Here is a 21,832-nt window from a genome sequence, read left to right as displayed (position 1 = left end):
GCTGTTTTTTAAGCCTGCTTCAGTGTTACGTGTTTTGTTATTTCTATACCGTGAGTAATTCACAAAAACAGTATGTGTTTCAATATTTTTTACTTTCTCATCTAGATCGACGAATAATGCTGTACTAACAGCTTTTGCTAGTACCGAAAAGTATATAGATCAAGTACAAAAAAAAGGGGAAAAATGGTTTTTTTTTTTTATTTACGAACTAAGGAGAAATTTTTTTTTTCTTTTCGCGTTTGGCCTCCGAAAGACATTCTTTTCTTCACCTTCCTCGCAGTTTTCTCTTTACCCAAAATTTCTCTCATTCCTGCCGTTCTCTTCTTTTTTCGCACTTTCTTGAGCACCGTTATCTTTTTTCCTTTTTTTCATGAAAACCCAGTATTGATTCAATTTTCTTCTATAAACTTTTCTTGTCTGATATTTCATTTTCTGATATGTTTTGGTTTTTTATATTAATTTTAGGCTGTATCACCAAAATAATTTCAGTTTTTCTTTTATGAAAATAATTAAATATTTGTTTTGTAAGACGACTGCTGGTCATTCAAAAAATATGCAAAGAAAAATAATCTTTGCTTTATCATTGTTATTCAATTTTCTGTAAATTTCTAAGTTATGTCTCAGTCTATAATTTCCGTTTTTATAAACCGGGCCTATAATTTTTTGAATTATTCTTCTTTCTAATTTTTAAGACTTCCATTTTTAAATTTAAGCATTGGTAGGTATAAAGAGTGCCTGATATTAATATTTTTGGAAAAGTATTTTTATTGTAAATTTGTTGCACTTTCGGGATTGGAGATCCTGTTTCTAATGAAAGGTAATTTTTTAAATTTATTTTAAACAAAAACCCTTAGATGTAAAAATCTTAATTTTTTTACACACCTTACTCTAGTTTTTCTTGAAAAAAACAAAACAAAAGATCAGTCAACATTTTAACCCCCTTCCTAGAAAATTAAAACTTTGTTTTTTTAGAATTATGGCAGTATCTGTGTACTTTTTAAACAATTAAGTTTTTTTTCCACTTATTGTCACCACTTACGAATTATTTTCTTAAAAATTAATTTTTACCGAACACTTATCCTTGAGTATGGGATCCCCAAAATACAAAACACATGTTAATAAAATTAAAAATTTTTAATTCTCAAAACGTATTTTGTTAAATAGTAGTCACAATACCTCTCCTCTGATGAGGAACTCCCAAATTTTAAATAATTTATAATTTAATTTATTTAAAATCAATTTTAGGAAACATTTTAATCAAAAAGGCTTCCTGATGCATGAGCCTCAAATTTTCAAAGGTCAGAAACATTTATTTATTTTTATTTTTATGCTAATATACTATATTAAAAGTTAGATTATCGCTTTATAACTGCTATAATTCAAAAATGAATTGAGTTACTTGACCGGCTTAGCCTAGAAATTTATGCGATTCATTGTCGGTTTTTTTAAACAGAAGTCAGCATCAAATGTGAAAGTTAATTATATTGTTCCTATTGATTACTGTTATTGATTCACTTTACTTATACCCTTCATTTTCAAAGTATCCAGAAGATGTTTCAAGTGCTGCGGAATCATCAGGAAATAGAGGTACAAATGAATATTATTATCATTTTTACCTTGGAATATTTCTGTTTCAGGTCTCCAGAGACAAGTGATTATGCTGATGTTAAACACGTAGTGTAAGTATTTATATTCTATAACCATGTTATAACATGGTTTTACCATGTACATGGTATGTTATACCATGTTTATATTTTATAACCATGTTATCATTAAATACGTATCCTAATTGTCATCATTTCATTTAACATCACATTTCAAATGCGTCTTTTCTTGTTTTCATTTTTACATGACATACGTGTTTCACTACATTCCACAAATTTATTTTTAAGAATATCTCTAATTCAGAGATCTTTTTTGATTTCATACTGGCTTTTTTCCTAAAAGCCTCCTTCTTCTGGGATTCTAGTCTACTTTCAATGAATACAGTACTTCACTCATCCTGATATAAAAATTCTGGCAATAAGAAATTTTATTACGTTTCCTTGCACTAGTATTTAATTCCTTATAATTACTACCCTTTTTATTACACTTCCTTATCATTGTTCACTCTTATTTTATTCAAATTGAATTTCTCTCCTAGCAGTGAATATGTACACTTTGCTATTTCTTTCAATCACGGTTTTTGGTTTCTGTTCAAAGAGTAGTGTCGTTAGTGAATCTCAATGTATTTAGATTTTTCTCCTTGGACAGTTGCTCCCTTTTCACCTTTAAACTTCCATTTCTGTATTTTTTTCTTTGTACAGATTAAAAAGTTACAGGAACAGAATGCACAGTTACTATTTCTTGCTGTAACAGGGCTTCACTTTTCTATATGTTCTATTCTTTATCGTCGGTCCTTAATGCTTTATACGGTTTGTTAGTAAATTAAATTCACTAATCTTCAGTATGATATTCATCTTAAGATTTTATTTTACTTTCTGTTTGGTTTTATAAATGAATCGATTTGGCAAATGAGAAAATAATACCGACTTAGCCAAATATTATTAATTTCTGCTAACATTTTAAGTCTTTCGAGAATTTCTTTTTTATATTTGGTGAAAATATCGGTTATTTATTTGTGAAATATTGTTTAGTTAATCAAGGAACAAAATAAATGCTGTATAACGTGTATGTTATCCTGTTAGTAAATTGATTTCACTTAGTAAAACAACCGATACAACTAGGCTGTAACATTGGCAAAAACATACAGCCGGTCATTTTTTTATCCAAATATAATACTTTTACGAGTACAATTCAATTAATTTATTTACTGACAAGCCATAATTTTATGAACATCAATATTTTTATGAAGCTTATTACAAATCTTATTTGAAAAACATAACGTTGTGTCATAAGAAAGAGATTTAAATATTCAAATTAATTGCGCAAATCATTAATAAAAATGTAGAGCATTCATTATTTGTCCGTTTTTGCCGAAATCCTTCTTGGTATCTAGTGTTTGATTTAAACGTACTTCATAGAGGACCTTGTAAAGCGATCGAGTTTTTTCTCCTACAAGGTACGTGGCGACGATGTGGCAACGACTGCTTGTGGCCTCTAACAAGCAGGGGTTCGTCCAGGTAGGGTACGCCTTCGTCCTGCTTAAGCTCTTTTTAGAGCGGGGACCGTTATCTGTGTTTTGTTGTTGTTTTCGCATGCGTAAACAATCCAATAGTGGCTAAGAGATGCGTAGAGTCATAAAAGGATAATTAGGTCTTCCGCTACCCGTATATCTCTGCGGGTAGTTACAACATTTTAGGACTAGCCTAACAAAGTAATAGATATCATCGAGAAAGTGGATAGATTAAAATTAGCTTATTTTATTTACTTAGAAAGCATTGGCGAAGATGTCGGTTAAAGAATCTGGAGAGTCTAAGAGACCAGCCAGGCGCGTTAGAAATGAAGACGTTAACGGGAGGGAAGTGAAGGATGTTTCCGTCTTCTCCTCCTCCGACGAAGACCAAGCTTCCCGACTGATCCCGTGGCTTCATGAGTTCAGGACAATGTTCTCTGCTTTGGCGAATGGATTATTGGTGCTTTTATCTATGCCGACTGAAGTCGGGGAGGTTAAAATTAAAGGTTCAGTCTCCGTCCCAGTACCAGCGTCTGCGTCTTTATGGCGCAGTGGAAACGCTACGCCGAGGTGCTTAAAGGCAAGCGGGAGGCAGCTTAGTCGTTCGTTTTTAGTTGTTTAGTGATGTTTTTAATAGGTTTTTGCGTTTATGTTGATTTTTCGTGTTTTATTGTGACACGTTTAGTTTAATTTAAACTGAATTTCGTTGTGGGTTTGTGATTTTTTCTGTTATTTTATATTAATTTACGTGTTTATTGACGTTAGTTCCAGTTTTGTTGTGTTATTTCTTAAAACTTCAGTGTCCAAAAAACTATTTTTAAAATAGACTAGCTTACTTACGGTAAATATGACTTATTTACCTTAGTTAAGTGATAGTGAATGGAATAGCTAGAATGGAACAGCTCTTGTATTATCTCATTCGATTTAGAGTGTAGTAAGTCGATTTCTATTTTATAAAATTAATTTAATATAAAATTATATTTATAACAGCTGTTTAGAATAGGGAAATATGAGAAAATTTACTCCTCCACAAACTTGTTTGTTTATAACTGGACAGAGACATTTTTGTGTGTGGATTTTTCGAGTGCAGTATTAATCGATTATATTTTGCGATTAATTACCTATTGATTGATTTTTTTTTTTTTATTTTGTTGTACTGTACATTAATTTTTGTTTTTGTTGTACTCTAAAAATTTTATTGATTAATATATGGCTGACCGAGGTCGGCCTGAGGGCAAGGTCCCCCTACTGATGAAGAAGGATTCTCTCCGGTTGCGGGTCGGAGATCAAGCAGAAGGGGAGCGTCAAGGGTCACGGTACAAGAAGTCATGTCTTATAGCAGCAGTGGCAACAGCATTGAAGAAACGATCATACAGGAAATTCAGTTCGCTGATCGCCTGATTTCCTAGAGTAAAAGAAGACAATGGGGAAAACTTCGGTTCGACGCCAGAGGAGGGTTGTTAATTGGTTTGGTCTATCTAGGAAGAATTATGGCGATGATTTTCCGTCTCTCCCGGTCGAGTTAGAAGACGAACAGTACGATGGGAAGGATCCGACTAAACATTCCGGGAAACTTGGGCTACGTGATTCTCTTCAGCCTCTGAGGGGACGAAGAAACACAGAGCTGGTTGGAGATCCTGTACTCGACGGAGGAGGTCTCTCCCTACGGAAGAGACAGGGAGAGGACCTACACCTCCAGGTACACGCCGATAGTGGTGAAGCCGAACATAGTGATGAGTGCCGAACAGTGGTGATGAGCAGAGACAACGCCAGCAAAGTGGAGGGTGCTACCATGGCCCTGACTGGAAGGGGTGGAAGGAGGGTCCACGTCCTAGTTAAGGACGTGAATGCTCTTACGATGCAGAATGAGTTTTCGATGAGTGGGTGGTTCTCTTTTGGGAGCTGCCCGTTAGAGGTATGGTAATCAAGAAAAGTTCAAGTCCGGGCTACGTGGACGGAGTCTTATGCCCTTCCGATGTAGTTTGAGGCGCTGGCCCCTCGGATCTAAGTATATGCTTAGTTGCGGAACCGAATCCGAGGAGCGGTGATAATAAAGAAGAAGACTAACAGAAATAACAAATAGACGAAATAACTTGTGAAGTTAATAAATAAATAGAATCATTTAACAAAATATTAATTTGGTAAGTAATTAAAATTTATTTTTCTTTTAATTTCGTTCTTAACTATTAAACAACGTTGCAGAAAATTCAAATGGTTTTTAACGTTTGTTATCTAAATACATACCAAAGTAGTATTGCTAGTGCAACAGAATGTATTTTTTAGTATAATTTTTAATAAATTAGTGAAAAGAAATTTAGTACGGGTGGGTATGTTTTTGTTAAATAACAATAGAAGTAAAATAATCCGGTTTTTTTTTTGTAAGCCGAGATATACGTACGCAGTTTCGTTATGTGAATTGACAGACGTGTATTTATTTCTTTCTCTAATGTTAAATTTCTCCACTAATTTAACAATAAGATATAATATCATTGAAATTACATAATATTTAATTATTCTTTGTTCCAGAATGGAGGGTTCTTATATTTATGCATACTATGAATGGTAAGTTGATAAATAAGCTTATTTTATCTAATGAAAAACAATAAAATTTATTAACAAAGTGATGTTTTATGACAACATTATTATTAATTTTTTTTTTCAAAGAATTAGGCAAATCCTATTAGTAAAATTTAACATTCACATCCATACTTGAATGTCAGGTTTAAAAAAAAGATTAATATTGTAAAAAATTATTTTACATTTTTTATAGTCGTAATATACGTATAGTTTTAATCATGAACAGAACAAACTGAAACAAAATAATGCTCATAAAGAATGAAAGTATCATGTAAAATAAGTAGTCGGTGGGTATATTTTTTATCCCCAATAGTGCGCATTTATCGGAGTATGAAACGGCATGACTTCTCTGCTCTAAGTAGGTAAAATTTGAAGTCTACTATATTTTATCAAAACTTCATCTTCCGATTAAAATAATAAGAATAATAATTGAGTAAATAATATGTGATTTGAATCTATTTCATTGTAATTCTGCTGTGTGTACAATTGTATTTGAGTACCTCTTCAGGTCGAAAACTATAAATCGAGTAAATAATGATTCTTTACTCAAACCAATATTACTGTGAAATCTGTAAAATCATGTAGAGTATCGTTGAAAAAATTAAAAACTGACATATTTGTTTCATTAAAATACTTTAATGAGTCATGAGTTACTTTCGAGATAATAAAAAAATGATTCCTGAATTATTACAACGTGTCATGAAATTTTGTATTCATATTTCATAATCTCATTAGGTTTTTTCCTGCATAATAGGTAGATTTAATAAGAAGGCTACTTATTGTAATAGGTACCATGTTCGACTTCCAGAAAATTTCGACATATCTTCGCGTTTCGCATCCCCCAGACCACAAAACCACCGTCAGTTCAAAAGTTTATACATACATTTATATATATATATTTCACTTCCTTGTGGACATGATAACTACCGTAATTTTGCGTCAATCACTTTCAGATTGATACATAAAATATAACGACCAAAATCTCGGTCAAGTTCGGTAATGGGCAAAATCGGACACTGGGGGTGGAAATGGGGGGCTTTTTCGAAAAAGATATCACTATAACTTTCTCATTCAGTAAAATATCTAATTCGTTTAAAGTTTTTGCTATTTTTTTTTTTTTTTGGATGAGGGCCTAAAACATATCTATGTAAAGGTTTTTATATCACCAACCATTGGCCCACGGAATTGATAAAATGGGGCTTTGAGGACAAAAAAAATCATACCTTCCTGGTTATTAAGGATCGGCAGTATCGAATCGGTTCGTTAGTCCTCTAAACATTACCTAAAACTTTTGTCTGAAACAATCTTTGATATGACCAACCCTTACGGCAAGGGATGACCAAAATATTGCTGGAATTATAAGAAGATGGGGCTTGTCGAATGCTAAACATGTGAAACTTTTTTCCACATGCAACCCTTGTCATATTGAGTAAATATAATGTTTTTCTTAACTTTAAGGTAGAAATCTTTTTTATTCCCTGCTTAGCACCGGTAAAACCTCCGCCTTCCAGCGTGCCAAAAAGGATTTTTTTTTAGTTTTAATCTCTCTTAATTATTTTTATTGCAATCTCAGTTAACATATGCCTAAATTCTTCCTTAACAATTGATTTAATTAAACACAACAATGACCTCAAAAAATAATAAAATATAGGATTCAGGCAGACTTAACAGTGATTTGTAAGCAAGTAAGCGATAACCCACTCGCCTATTTATTTTACATAAAGTATAGTTAATATTCTAAAAATAAGTACTTTCCTGTTTACAGATTGGTTCACAGTTATCTTACAAAATTTTAGTCTCACCATCCTCTACATCTGCTCCCAAATTTTTTTTTCTGCCGAGCTTTATGATATTATATAATACGATATCAACACATGTTCCGTATCGACTTAATGTATATACTAACCGGTGAATTAGAAGGATAGATATTGTAATGTAGTACAACAGTGGTTCATCTTAAGTTTTAATCGTTATTTATTGTTACTGTAAATTAATTAAGAGGACTTTTAATTTAAAGGGATTTCTTACAATCGATTCAACGCAGTCAGTAATATGATAACTCTTTTAGTCCATAAATACAAAAAAAAAACAACAAATGTTCGTGTTTATGATTAGTTAATTATATTACCACGATTGAAACGGGTGGGGTTCCAACAATACAAGGTTAACTACTGATGTTATTTTACAAACCGGAGAGTCATACAAATAACCCAAAAAACAAAAGTCATAGGAAATGAAACGACCAAAGGAACAAGTGCAAATTATTGTCTGGATTCATATTTTTCATGATTTAGTGGAGTTCCAATGGCAGGATCATATCATGAACGACTCTATAATACTGCGAAGCCTCTCATGACATCGAGAAATTTTTTTTTCCCATAAATCAACCGGACTTAATTAAATTTACATTATTTATAACTTATATAATCGATTACTAAACATAACAATGAACCAAAAAAAAAACAAAAAAAAAACGGGTGGCTCTTGAAATGCCCATAAGTAAAATGTTGGTTAGATTAATATTTTCTTTTGCCTGCTCTTGACTAAACAGGATCGACTACAGAAATAAAATATTATGGAACGCCTTATATCGATAAAGATTAAGGACCATACTGTATCGGATAAAAGAGATTAAACTTAATGAATTTTATAAACTCATTTAAAAGCGGTTGAAGAAATGATTCTTATAATCTGTGATTGCAACTCGTGAAACTGAATAAAAAGTTTATTTTATCATCTGTAAAAGATTAGGCTATATTTTAGTATTATCAATATTCCTGCTCTGACAGCCATCATAATTTTGGTCTACCTGTATGTCTCCTTCCAAAGTATTATACTAATAAACCAACGAAGCAAGCCTTTCTTATGACATTTTTATAAAGATCTTATTAGCATAAATTAATACAATTGAAACAAAAGAGTTTCGTTTTGGATCTATATATATATGAAAAAAAAACTTAAGTTGATAATGTGTTGAAGACGATAAATTTAAAAAAGAACATTTATTTGGTTAACTTTTCGTCGCAAATCAGTTATTTTATTGCCAATTTTCAAAGTCAAGATTTCTGAGGTTCAAATCCCGGTAAACGTTAATTACTTTTATGCGGATCTGAATACTAGAAAGTGAATACCGGTTTTCTTTGGAAATAGGGTTCTCAGGTCGGCCTGACTCTGTAGAAGACTACACCTCATTTATATGTCATACATATCATTCTCATATCATTTGGGCAGTCACTGGGCGAAGGGTATTTTCCTCTTTGCTTGTTGAACAGATTGCAACGTACGAATTAGAAAAGAAGAACCAAATTTAATTTAATGTAAAATTTTTTATGACTATCCATAAGAATTAGTGATATCGTTTTACCTCCTCGTACGAAGTGAAGGAAGTATTGTGAGTGCAAAAAATTTCAGTTTTCAGATTTCAACGGAAATATCCATTTTGTCCATCGCTGAATCCATTTTGACCAGTTTCAGCATGACGTATGTACGTACAAATGTATGTATGTGCGTATATATCTCGCATAACTCAAAAACGATTTACCTTAGGATATTGAAATTTTGGATTTAGGACTGTTATAACATGTAGTTGTGCACCTTCGGTTTTGATTGCAAACAACTGAAAGTAAAGTGTCCAAGAAAGCCCAAAATCTAAAAAGAGTTGGATTTCGAACTTTTTCTTAACTGCAAAAATAAGCCCTCATAGAGAGATTTTAAACGATATATCATAAATGGTACTTATTTTCATTGACACCAGAGTTATAGTCAAATAATTCTTTAACTAATGAAATATTATGATCTTAGAAGAAGCAGGTACATCTCTTTGAATTCGACTTTATTTTCTTTTTGTTATATTTTTTTTTTAAATTTAAATATAAAGATTTATTAATAATTATTAAACTGTGATTTTAAAAAAAATACAATATAAATATCAGAAGTTATTAATGAAATAAATTTTTTGTACTTTTCATTTTAAAAAATGTGTACATGTAATTTAATAGGTGTACAACAGTCATGTGGTGTTCACATCAGATTTGTTTTTTTTTTTAAGATTGAACCACATTCTATTAATTAGAGTAAAGAAATTTATTTTTAATTACTAAGTAAGTCATAAGTTAATGATGCAATAAGTATTTCACCTACATAACCGGTTACCATTTAATAATTTTTCAGTAAGAAAAAGCTGAAGAAAATGAAATTTCAGTTAAGGTAAGCATTATTTTAACAAAATTATAGGTGCATAATAATATTTATTTTCTATATTATAAAAAATGTTTATCAGGAGTAAAAGATTTAAACTTCTTAAGTATTCATAAACGATGTACATTTTACAAGTTAAAATAAAGAAAGTATTTTTTTATAAACTTCTGTCTAATTACGTCCGGTTTTTTAATTGTTACGAAAAGAGTTTGGCTAAACTTACGCTCGATCTTCAAGGAGAGGCAGAACTGCATTTTCTGAGAACATTAATAATTAATCAACGTATGACGCTGGTAAATTTAATTTGCTGAACAAATTTAAAAAAGTGATCCCACAATTGCATTGTAATTAATATTGAACAATTCCTTTTATGGAACTCAGTAAATAATAGTAAAAACCCATTTGCGATCTGTTGAAAACGAGCTTTATTATTAAAAGAAAAAAAAGAAAATAATAATAATTAAAAAACATTCCACGTTAATAATTACATATTTTTTTTTTTTTTTGTAATTTTATCTCGATGACAATAAGAAACAAATATAATAAATAATTAAAAAAATAAATACTCTTAACCGTGATTGTCAGTTGTTCCGTTCATTTCCGAGCAGTCAAATACCCATTAAAAAAATTAATCTGTAAGTTATAATTGAGAAATGACACTGTGGGACCTCTCTTTTTAAATTCTTCAATCAAATTGTAAAGTTTTATCTTATCACTCACGACTACAAAAATAAAATATTGTGAAACGCCTTTTATCGATAAAACTTAAGTACCATACTTCGACGGACCAAAGAGTTTACATTAATTAAATGTATAAAATCATTTAAAAGCGGTTAAATGATTGATTCTTATAATTTGTGACAGCACCTCGTAAAACTAAATTAAAAAAAGTTTATTTTACATTTGTAAAATATTAGGCTATACATTTGTATTACCAATACTCCTGTTCTGACACCCATCATAATTTTGGTCTACCTGTATATCTCCTTCCAACAGGATGATATCAAAACCACCGATGAGAGTCTTTCTTATGATATCTTTATAAAGATTTTATTAGCATAAATTAGTACAATTGAAAAAACAGAAAAAAAAAAGATTTAAATAACAGTTACATATTTAAAGTACCTGTTTGACTAAATATGGATGTTTCACGATTCGAATAGCGTGAAATATATAAAGAAACAATGCTCATAATTCAGTCAAGAATGATATTTAATGAAACAATGAGTGGACTATAAATAGATTAGAATACGAATTTATACATGTATAAAAGACTTGAATGAATGATGATAAGTTACATAAAATAAAACAAATAAGATATAAGATTGTTAATGATGCCGCTAAACGGGCGAGTTGCTTACACCGCTGATACTGGGCGAGAACTGACTGACTGCCCAGACGTCTGCGTATATACGTCACTACTTGGGTGACGTATGAGCGCAAACAGTACCTTCCTATAAATATTTAATTAGCCTAAATTTGTAATATTGTTACTAAAAAAGGACTTGACTAACACTTACATATTTAAAGTAAAAAGTTAATGTAATAATTTAAAGTGAAGATAATCTTAATAAAAAAAAAATGTGCGGTCGGATCCGGAGAAAAAATTTGAATGAACAATATATGTTGCGTAATAAATGTGTAAACGCTATTAAAAATTATACACTGCGCTCCAAAAGTCGCTGTATAGTATACTCGTACTTTATAATTATGTGTTGCATTTTGTTCTTTCGGCATTATGTTGATTGCACTATGGGTTCGTTGGGCGTTGCTCACTAATAAACCAAAACGTCAGTTGTTGAGTTGCGATTGAACATTCTTAGTTTCGTTTATCGCAATCAATAGTGGCGAGAAATATAATGGCTTTTTTTAGTAAAGGAATGCATTTTTCTTTCACAACACATCTTTCGTGAAGATGACAAGTATACTGTTTAGCAAAGTTTCCAGAAAACTGATCTATAAATCAATTTTATAAAACTGATTTAATAGCATCTGGTTTCCAGATACTGATTTAGCAAAGTTTTCAGAAAAGTTTCCAAATACTCCTGTTTCTCACCGGAATGCAGTTCGAAATCTTCTCAAAAGATTTCCGGCAACAGACTCTATTGAAAACACTGATCGAATTGGAAGACCACCTTAACTGAACGAACAGAAGTTGCTTGATATTACGGATGATATCATTAAAAGTCCATTAAAGCCAAAGCGTAAGTTAGCACAGCAGCGAGATATCAGATTGACCAAAATGAAGCAGTAACCAAATAATTAAAACATTTCCCCTACAAAGAAATATGTGTTTAAGAACTGAAAACTACAGATCATGCCAAAAGACTAAATTATTTTCAATGGTTTAAACGTTTTATTGATCTAAACTCCGTAGGTGTCCTCGACGTTAGGTTTTTAACAAATGAAGAATAGTTACATCAGGGAGGCGCTATCAATTTACTAAATACAGGACTGTGAGCGACAACTAACCCCCATAAGTTACGTGAAAAATGTTTACACGAATCGAAAAATGGAGTCTGGTCGGTGAGAGTGGAATGCGCATTGTGAGTCCAGTTGTTTTTGATAATGCAATTAATACTGATCATTATTGTGCTGTTTTAACTTCGTTAGTCAGTTATCAGAAGTGGAATTCAATCACGGTTGGTTCCGACAAGACGGCACCAAACGCGCACAGCTTATAGGTAAATGACTTTTTTATGAAATGTCTTAGGTAAAGGAATCATTACGAGGGATTTGTGACCTGCACGATCGCCCAATCTGAATCCCCCAGATTACTTTCTATAACCCACCGGGTTGGTCTATTGGTGAACGCGTCTTCGCAAACATCCTGATTTTGAAGTCCAGAATTCTAAGGTTCAAATCCTAATAAAGGCAGTTACTTTTATACGGATTTGAATACTAGATCCGTGGATACCGGTTTTCTTTTTTGATTGGGTTTCAATAAACCAAACGTCTCAGAAATAGTCGACCTGACCTACTGTACAAGACTACACTTCATTTACACTCATATATATCATCCTCATTCATCTTTTGAAGTAATCCTGACGGTGGTTCCGGAGACTAAACAGAAGAAAAGAAAAAGATTACTTTCTATGGGGCCAGCGAAAAGAGTTGAGTACCGCAAAACAGACCACGTACGATTGACGAACTGAAAACCGCAATGACGGCATATGTATGAGACATTGCTGTACATCAGTCGGTTAAAGTGTTTGACAACAAATTGGAACGTGTGCAATGTGACACTGATATTTCAACACCTTTTATAAACTATTCCAGTTGTTGTATTACCCGTTCCTATAAAATGATTGAATAAAAATACAAAGTAATAATTAAGCAGGTTTCGTCATTACACGTCAATAATTGCAGTGCACAGCAGCTTTCTGTACTAAAGAATACTAAAAGAAATATTAAATTTATACCGCATTCATCACAAATGTGATGGAAATCGTTCTCCACTGATAACTCAGATAATCATAAATCATTCTAGATTATAATCCTCAGTTCCCATCTCGCTGCTTTATTAAAACGATTTCGCATAAAATATTAAAATCTTTAAACTTTTTTGTCAGTAAATGAAATATCGCAAGAAACTATGAACAAGTAAAAATTATTTTTAATCTTTAATGTATAGCCCGACCGATAGGTCAAGCGGTAAACTCGTCGTCGCAAGATCACTTTTTTTAGCAGGTGATTTTCGGAGTCAAAGGTTCTGTGGTTCAATTCCTAGTAAAGTAGTTGGTTGTATACGGACTTGAATATTAGATATTGGATAGTGGATTGAATATTGGATAATGTTTAATGGATGGTTTACTTTGGCAGTTATGGTTCAATTAACCACGCATCTCGGGAACGGTCAGCCTGAATCTGTACAAGACTACATCTAATTTACACGTCTTGCATATCATCCTTCGCGCAATGGGCCATACGGTGGTTGCTTATTTTCACTAGTTGACCAGAATACAACAAATATATTAGGAATATCATAAATAAAAGTTTTTAAATGTGAGTATGAAGCAAGTTATTAAGCTTCAAACTTATCAGCAAATATATAGTGCGACTAGAGCACAGATAATAGTTCAGTGTATTGTTCAGAATTTAACTCATTAATTTTTGTTTGTGTTTCAGTGATGAAGAAAGAGAAACAAAATTAATTAAGAAAATTGATGTCCCGTAAGTGATTTTTTCAGTGAAATAATATAACAATAGAAAAGTCTGAGAAGTTATATGTACTGTGACATATTACTTTCATTATTGAAGTTCAGCGTGAAATAGGGTTTATTTATAATTTCATTAAACAAAGTAAGTAGCGATTTTTTCTTCTCCTTTTATAAGAGGATTTAAATTATCGAGGTGATATAACGAACACTACTGAAACTATTATATAAATAATTTCTTTAAAAAACTAGATTTGGGGGGTGTAGTATGATTTTTCGGGAGGGGTAGGATGAGGGTAAAACTCCAATTTTTCGAAAAATTGGGGGATCGGGTTATAGGAGGGGTTTGCGGTGGTGGCCGGGTTGGAAGGGGCCCAAAACGGATACAATGGCAAACAGATCCGGGATTGGTTAAACCGTTCCCGAGATATAGCGAAAAATTTATCACGAACATGGATAATTCTTTCACTAAGAAAATATGCATATAAACGAGGTTACATGGGTTTAAGAGGCATTTTTTCACTTAGCAACTTAGAGAAATCTCAGCGGCCTGAAAATTTGCCGTGAGACAAAACTTAGGGGAAACTTAGGGGGTAAGACAAGGGGATAATCTTGGAAATCATACGTTGAGGTTCTGCTTCAACTTGGACTCAAGGAGTCAAAGGTCAACATGACGATTGAACCAGGACATATTATACTCTTAATTATTTCATTAATTACAAGATTTTACCTGTTTTGGACTCAGCACCCTTTTCTAGATTAACTTTCAATTGAAAGTAACAATATATTGCTTTTTCTGGGCAATTTTTAAAATTTTGTTTTTTTTTTAATTTTAGCCATTTAATTGTATGTGTCATTTGCATTTTTACTTGAATGAAATTCTTTGAACGTTAAATATTTTAAACAATACATTAAAAAAACAATTTCTCAAACATGGTTACCGCTGACATAATTAATAAATTATTAAAAAAGTGAAAATCCAACTTACCAGCAAATTAAATGTTTGTTTCTAGATTTACCAGTCCATAGACCATCGTCAGGAGAATATAAAATAAAGTCAAAAAATTAAAATCATTAAGCAGTCATGACCGTTTGCTACTTCAACTACTATACTAGCAAACAGTCATGACTGCTTAATCATTTAAAATTTTTGACTTTATTTTATTCTCTTGATGATGGTCTAAGTACTGAAAGATCTAGAGAGACACGTTTAATTTGCTGGTAAGGTGGATTTTCACTTTTTTAATTATTTAGAAAACATACAAAATTATAATTATCATTTTTGTGTATAAAACGTAATGAGCATAAACTTTTATGTTAAATGGTTAATAAAAATTATAAAATTTCCTAAATTTTGTTTATTCTCACGTTTGTTTTCAGATGTACTTTACGTTTTTATATCGCAGATACACGGAACACTTTTTATAAAAATGTAATTCCAGTTTTAAGTAGAAATGAAGAAGAAATGAGGAAATTAAAGTTTTATTCCAAAATACAGTATGAGATACGATTTTCATATTTATGTAAATTTGTTAGCCCTGTAAGTATACACTTATTCAAACATACATATGTAGCGATTAAAAACGAAAAAGATATAAATGCTAGTATTTAGGTAAATAAAAATATGAAATATGAACTATTTATTTCAATCGCGCACTCGCACGCACGAACATATATATAAATATTTATATGTGCGTGATTGAAATATATATATATATATATACATACATAAGACGGGAAAGTTATATAACTTTCTGACTACCGAGTTCTTGGCCCTCGACAAAATGCTATGTATGAGGAAATTGAAGTAGAACATTGAACTGTGTGAGAATACATGTAAAGTAAATTTATGTATAAAAATTATTTTACTGTTTGAGTAAAATTTAGAGAAACGGAATTTAAGGTGATCGTATCTCTCCACGATAAGGTACTGTGCCAAAATGAATTGGCATCAATGCTCCATATACAAAATCCATTCTCACAAATTTCATTAAAATCCTTCCTTCCGGTTTGAAGAAATCAATAAAAAGAAAAGTAAAAAAAAAAATAAAAAAAAAACATATATACATGTGTACGTAAATCCTTCAGAGAATTTCGATACTAAAATAATGGATATTTTTTTTGTTTTTGAAATTTCATGATGTACCAAAACTCCGAGATGAAACATTTCACCTGATAATCAAACTTTCGCTTGCATAGTATAATGTAACACTAAATGCTGTTATTATTAGTTGTATTAATGTTATGATTCGTATAGCTTAACAGTTCAAGCATGTAGCCAGGAAATGAAAAATATTATAAAATGTAGATATACTATCTGCCAAAGCCAAGCCTGCACTTAACTTGGGCGAGCAAAATAGCCCACCATTTTAACCACCGCTACCATTGATGTATCGCTATTTTAGCAATCAAACAGGTTAAAAACGTTTCTGACAGTGATATCATTTTATATAACAATATTAATGTGATGTTAGTTAATTTACTGTTTGCATAGAAAATAACAATTTGCTGAATGTATCAATAATGCTCGGCGACTGCTCAATTGGTTTACCATGATTTTATTATGAGAGTGGTTCACTCTAGAATAACATATGAAATATATTTTTTAAACTATGATAGGTTGTTTAGTAAGGAGAAGAAATTTAGTAAGGAATGAAATTCGTTAATTACATGACTTGACACGGAAAAGTCAGTATTCAGTCAAATCTTATTTTTGTAAACTAAACTATGTAAACAATTTTTTTTAAAAACTCGAAATATATTTACTGTGAAAAAAACTACAAACAATACGTTTCTTAAGTCAGAATGAAAATTATAAATATGTTATTTTGTAAACATAGATTAGTATCAGTACAACCTGTGCCTCAAATATATCCACCGATTTTATATTAGATTGTTGATAAAAGCCGGGTTTTAGTAAAGTTTTTATTATGTTTTAAACTTATCTTATTTCAATAATATGGTATAAAATGCAGTATTGTCCAGTACTGTATCGTAAAACTAATGTTATGAAATCTAATTTTGTCAGCGATATAATTTAGTATTCTTTTGTTTTATATAAATCAGTAAATACAAAATATCTGTTGTACTCGTTTCGTTGCAGTGATTTGCTTTGATAAATTACTTTTAAAATAAGTATATTACTGTTCGATTAATTACTTTATAAAATATATGCGACTACGCGGTACCTTTAATTGAGTTAAAACACTGATGGAAATGTCTACCGAGGCATTTGCTTCGGTGGCATCCTGACGTATGTCTAACTGATGACTATAATATCAGTCAAAGAATCAATAAGACGAACTTTGGTAAAGACCATCAGAACTAATAAAGGAAGAAGTGGTGTTGCGATAGAAATCGCCGCAAGGAAGTAAGGACGTGTCTTATATTACATCTGTTTATGAATATAACAAAACAATAAGCTGATTCCAGTAAGATTTTATAATTTTTTTCTGATTACCTACGCAAAATATGCATACAGTTATTTTTTTAAATTTTATTATGCATAGGGATAACCATGGTGAAACGATTGCACCCCCCTGTCTCATTTAGTCAAGCGAAAAATTATAGATCTATTACAATTGCGCGGCAATAAAGCATGTATGAACTGTGGCGGGAGCGGTCTCTAATAAACGAGTGAGGAATTGGCGGTTCAAGGTCTGGATGGTCTGTGGTAAAACTCGAAAATTATAGAATGTTCGTTCGAGGTTTTATTTAGCACAAATGTTCTAGTACTTTCTGTTCCCTATTTAAGCACTGCAATCAGGCGAGTGAGTCAATTGAGAGAGTACACGCATTTGAGCTAGTAGAAGCCGCAATACCGTAACAATAGCAATCTAAGATGGATATAAAAAAACTTATTTGGTAAGAAAGGTATGTATCATTACTTACTTAGGTACATTATTTTTATTTGAATCGATGAGCTACAAAACCATCTAATTAAAAACAAACCTAACATTTTCAGGAAAAGCGAAAACTGAATTTTTGTATCTAATAATAGTGATTTTGATGTTGTCTTAATTACTGAAATTTTAAGAAAAATTATACAATACTAAATAAGGAAATAATTACAAGTATACCAAACTCCAATAATTTTAAATATCGATTGAAATTATAATTAGTTATTTTTGCAGGAGTTCTGCTTAATTAGATGGTTTTAATTTTTGAAGTGTTTGATTTTACAAATAGCTATTTCTGCTAGTTGCAAATAATAAAACAAACTTGTACAAAATATTTAAGGTTTATTAAAAAATACCGTCGTTCAATAATAAAAAAAACATTAAGAGTTCGATAGCTAATTAGTAATGAATGGTTCAAAATTCATAATAGTCCAATTTCTGTTGTGACCAAGTTCAATCACTACAAGTGTTCTTATGTTAAACACAACACAATCTGACACAAAATTTTTTAACCCCATTCAGAACCATTTGGTTCACATTAATTTCATTTTATATACAATCAGAGCCTGTTAGATTTGATCATTCCATCAGTTCTTTGTATTTTTTCCACTTATTCCAATAGTACACTTTTGTAGAATTGAAAATAAAGACACATTAGATGGTTTTGAAACCCATAAACTAATATTTAGGTTAAGAACATTTTTCACGAACGAAAAAAAATTCTTAATAATTTCAAAACGCTGTAATTTTGTGAAAAATTAATGTTTGGAGACGATTAAAAAAAACAATTTGAAGCTTGAAGTTTCTAGTAGAAATTCCGTTCAGAAGCTTAAATTATTAGTTGCTTTAATTATTTATTTTCTTTTAGGGAGAAAAGAGAGGAAGCAACCTGATAAAAGTAGTATCGAAAGTGATAGCCTCGGAGAAGAGAAATCGAAACAGAATGTTGTAGTAAAATCAACTGGATCTTCACACCCATTTGGTTCTGGTGTACAGCATCAAAAATGGTTGATAACGATGCGGGTCACCGACTTGGACGTTCGTTAAGTATGATCTCATCTCAAAAAATGGAAGTTTTAAAAAACCTTTAGTCATCAACTACAAGTTATGACTTTGCAACGGATGCCGTGCAATTAAAAAAAAATTCAAATACTGGTTGGCGGATTATGCTCCTCGGCTTGCGTACTCCAAGAAATTAAAGGGCACGTTGTGCATTTACTGTGTGTTGTTTCTACCAACTAACGTGCATAGTCTTTTGAATTCTTTCATAGTGAAGTCCATTACTCGCTATAAAGACATCGCGAATTTGTGAAATCTCACAAGTCGTCTCAGTGGTACAAATCGGCAGCCACAGCAGAAAAAAATATTTTGTTGAAATTATAACCGTTGATGTACAGCGGATTTCTGTCCACCAACAAGAGATAGAGGCCAACAAGAAAATTTTTGAATCTGTAATTTCGATTGTGATGTTTTGTGGTGCACATGACCTAGTTTTGGTGTTTTTTAAAGTGTTTTTGAAGACTTGATGAACTTGACGCTGGCGACCACATTTTAAAAGAGCACAAAAAATCCCAGTTACCACCGTGGATTATTATTGGCTGATTATTTCAAAATGAAATAATCAGCCTATGTGGTGATGTCATTGGAGACATCATCACTAGTGACATAAATAAACCATGTGCTTACAGTATCCTCCAGACATGAGCAATGGCATATTAGGGCTCAGAGCACCTGAGCAACTTTCCATTGAGGTTAGATTTTTGACGATGAAAAGATGATTGTTCGTGAGGAATATCTAGTTTTTGTAGAGTTGACTGACAGGATGCAAAATCTGTAGTATCTGCAATTAACATCTTTGTAGAAAAGGTAGGCCTTGAACAAGAAAAGTGCATTGGACAAGGATACGATGGGTGTTCCAGTATGGCAGGAAAATACGATGGTGTCAAGAAAATCATTCGAGAAAAGTATACGAGAGCGTTACACTTTCACTGTTTAGTCACAAACTGAACTTAGTTGTAAACAGCTCAGATGAAATAAAAGTAATACAACATGCGGCCTCCACATTAAAAGAAATAAGATTCTTTGTAGAATCAGCCCTTCATTGAAAATGCCTACCAAGTATACCAATGCTCTGTGAAATCCGCCACATTCAAGAAACGTTATGTGCAAATTGTTATGACGCTTGAAAAACTGTCTACAGATGGAAACAATGCAACGAAAAAAGCGGTTTTCAAATGCATTATGATGCTACAAAATCAAAAATTCATTGTTAGTGTTTGTCTCACAGTAGAATATTCAGAACTACTGCAACCGGTGGTACATGCTCTTCAGTTAACAAGTATGGACTTACTTCAATACGAAAATCACAAAAAAAGTCATTCACATCATAACTTCATCATAAGAAGACATCGTGGAAATGCGGTTGTTGAAAGTAAAAGTGTGATTGCAGAGGCTGAAACAATCGCTGACCATCTTGCAACAGATTTCAATATGCCGCGAGTCACAAATCAGAAGAAACATCGTGCTAATCCACCAACATAGACTCCTGGCAGGTTTTGAAGATCACTAATTATTCCGTACATAGATTGATTAATAATGTCTCTGTAAGAGCATTTTTTTGAGGAGAACTTGCCCGCATTCTCATTGCTTACATTGCACCCTCACATAATGCTTGATATGATATATGAGGATTTGTTTAAAAATTTTTAAGTTTTTTAGGTACTAAAATTTTAATGATTTCCTTGGTGAAGGTGTATTTTAGTACAACCAATGGAACGTAAATAATGTTCCAAATGCCGAACTGAAAGAGGTTTCTTTAACTAGCTGCACTAGTTAAAGAGACCCAGTTGTTCTACCCATCCAAAAAACGAACGCTACTTATCTCACTTGCACATGGTTTACTATCGAACGATCCTTCAGCACCTTATGCAGGATAAAAACTTGGTTATAGTCAACAATGACAGAAAATCGGCTTGTCGGACTTTGCATGATAAGTGTGCGTAAAAAGAGTGTTCTGGAAACTAAAAATAAATTTAAGAAAGAAATTTTGTCAGGATTAATACAGAAGTCTCACAGGCTAGTGCTGAATTATGATTTAGATAGGTTCGAATAGCATTGCAATTATTACTTTTGGCGTTTTCAAATCTTCAAATAAAACCATTTTTTAACAAAAAATATTGTCATATTTTCTCTCCTGGAGAAAATTCTGGCTACTGCCTAAGTTATGCAACTGCACTTGCCATCTTATTCCCAGAGGTTTATTTTTTATAAATAAAGTAATAGTATTACATGTTTTGTAAACAATGATGAACATTTTTGCGCATTTTAAGTATAAATAAGTTAGTAAGAATGAGGATACCTTGAAAAGATTCGTGTATTAAAGGAGACAGATAATAATTTAACATGAAACTAAATAAATCTAATTTCTTGGTAGTGTTAAAGTAATATTTTAAACCCTTATTTATTAAGAATAAAGTTTATTCTGTTTTAATCTCAAATATCAACGTACTGACTACTCTTTAATAGTACTAATTCTACTTTGGTTATATTTTCTCACTGTATTTTCTTTGATAATTTTATCTCGCAATTGTATTTAATAAACATACTGCTACATTTAGGGTTTGGTTTAGTAGTTTGTATTCAGTTTATGTAGTTCTAAACATTTTAAAATTCATGTGAAGGTTCTAAAATTATTCATGAAGCCCAAACCAGTCCTCAGCTGAATCCTTAGTATCTAAAACAAAGCATATATTTGAGGTGGTCAAAACATTAAATAAATAATGCATAATTAACTTAATAAATGAAAAAATATATATCGCTAATGGGCTGTTTCTATCCTGATAAATATACCTCAATTTCCTGAAGAAATTATTGATTAAATAGATGGA

The 21,832-nt window shown here is 31.7% G+C and overlaps 1 protein-coding gene across 1 annotated transcript in view; it reads left to right on the top strand.

Moving 5' to 3' along the window:
• Window positions 1-21,832, top strand: part of LOC142333433 (uncharacterized) — a 71,330-nt gene that overhangs the window by 40,927 nt on the left and 8,571 nt on the right. The window contains exons 13-17 of the mRNA XM_075380526.1: window positions 1,638-1,679; window positions 5,642-5,677; window positions 9,863-9,898; window positions 14,018-14,062; window positions 15,427-15,586. Of these exons, the coding sequence (XP_075236641.1) occupies window positions 1,638-1,679; window positions 5,642-5,677; window positions 9,863-9,898; window positions 14,018-14,062; window positions 15,427-15,586 (319 nt within the window). The remainder of the gene's footprint in view (window positions 1-1,637; window positions 1,680-5,641; window positions 5,678-9,862; window positions 9,899-14,017; window positions 14,063-15,426; window positions 15,587-21,832) is intronic.

The sequence above is a fragment of the Lycorma delicatula genome, chromosome 12 (genome assembly GCF_047948215.1).
Source record: "Lycorma delicatula isolate Av1 chromosome 12, ASM4794821v1, whole genome shotgun sequence".
NCBI lineage: Eukaryota > Metazoa > Arthropoda > Insecta > Hemiptera > Fulgoridae > Lycorma > Lycorma delicatula.
This window is presented reverse-complemented; position numbering and strand designations above follow the sequence as displayed.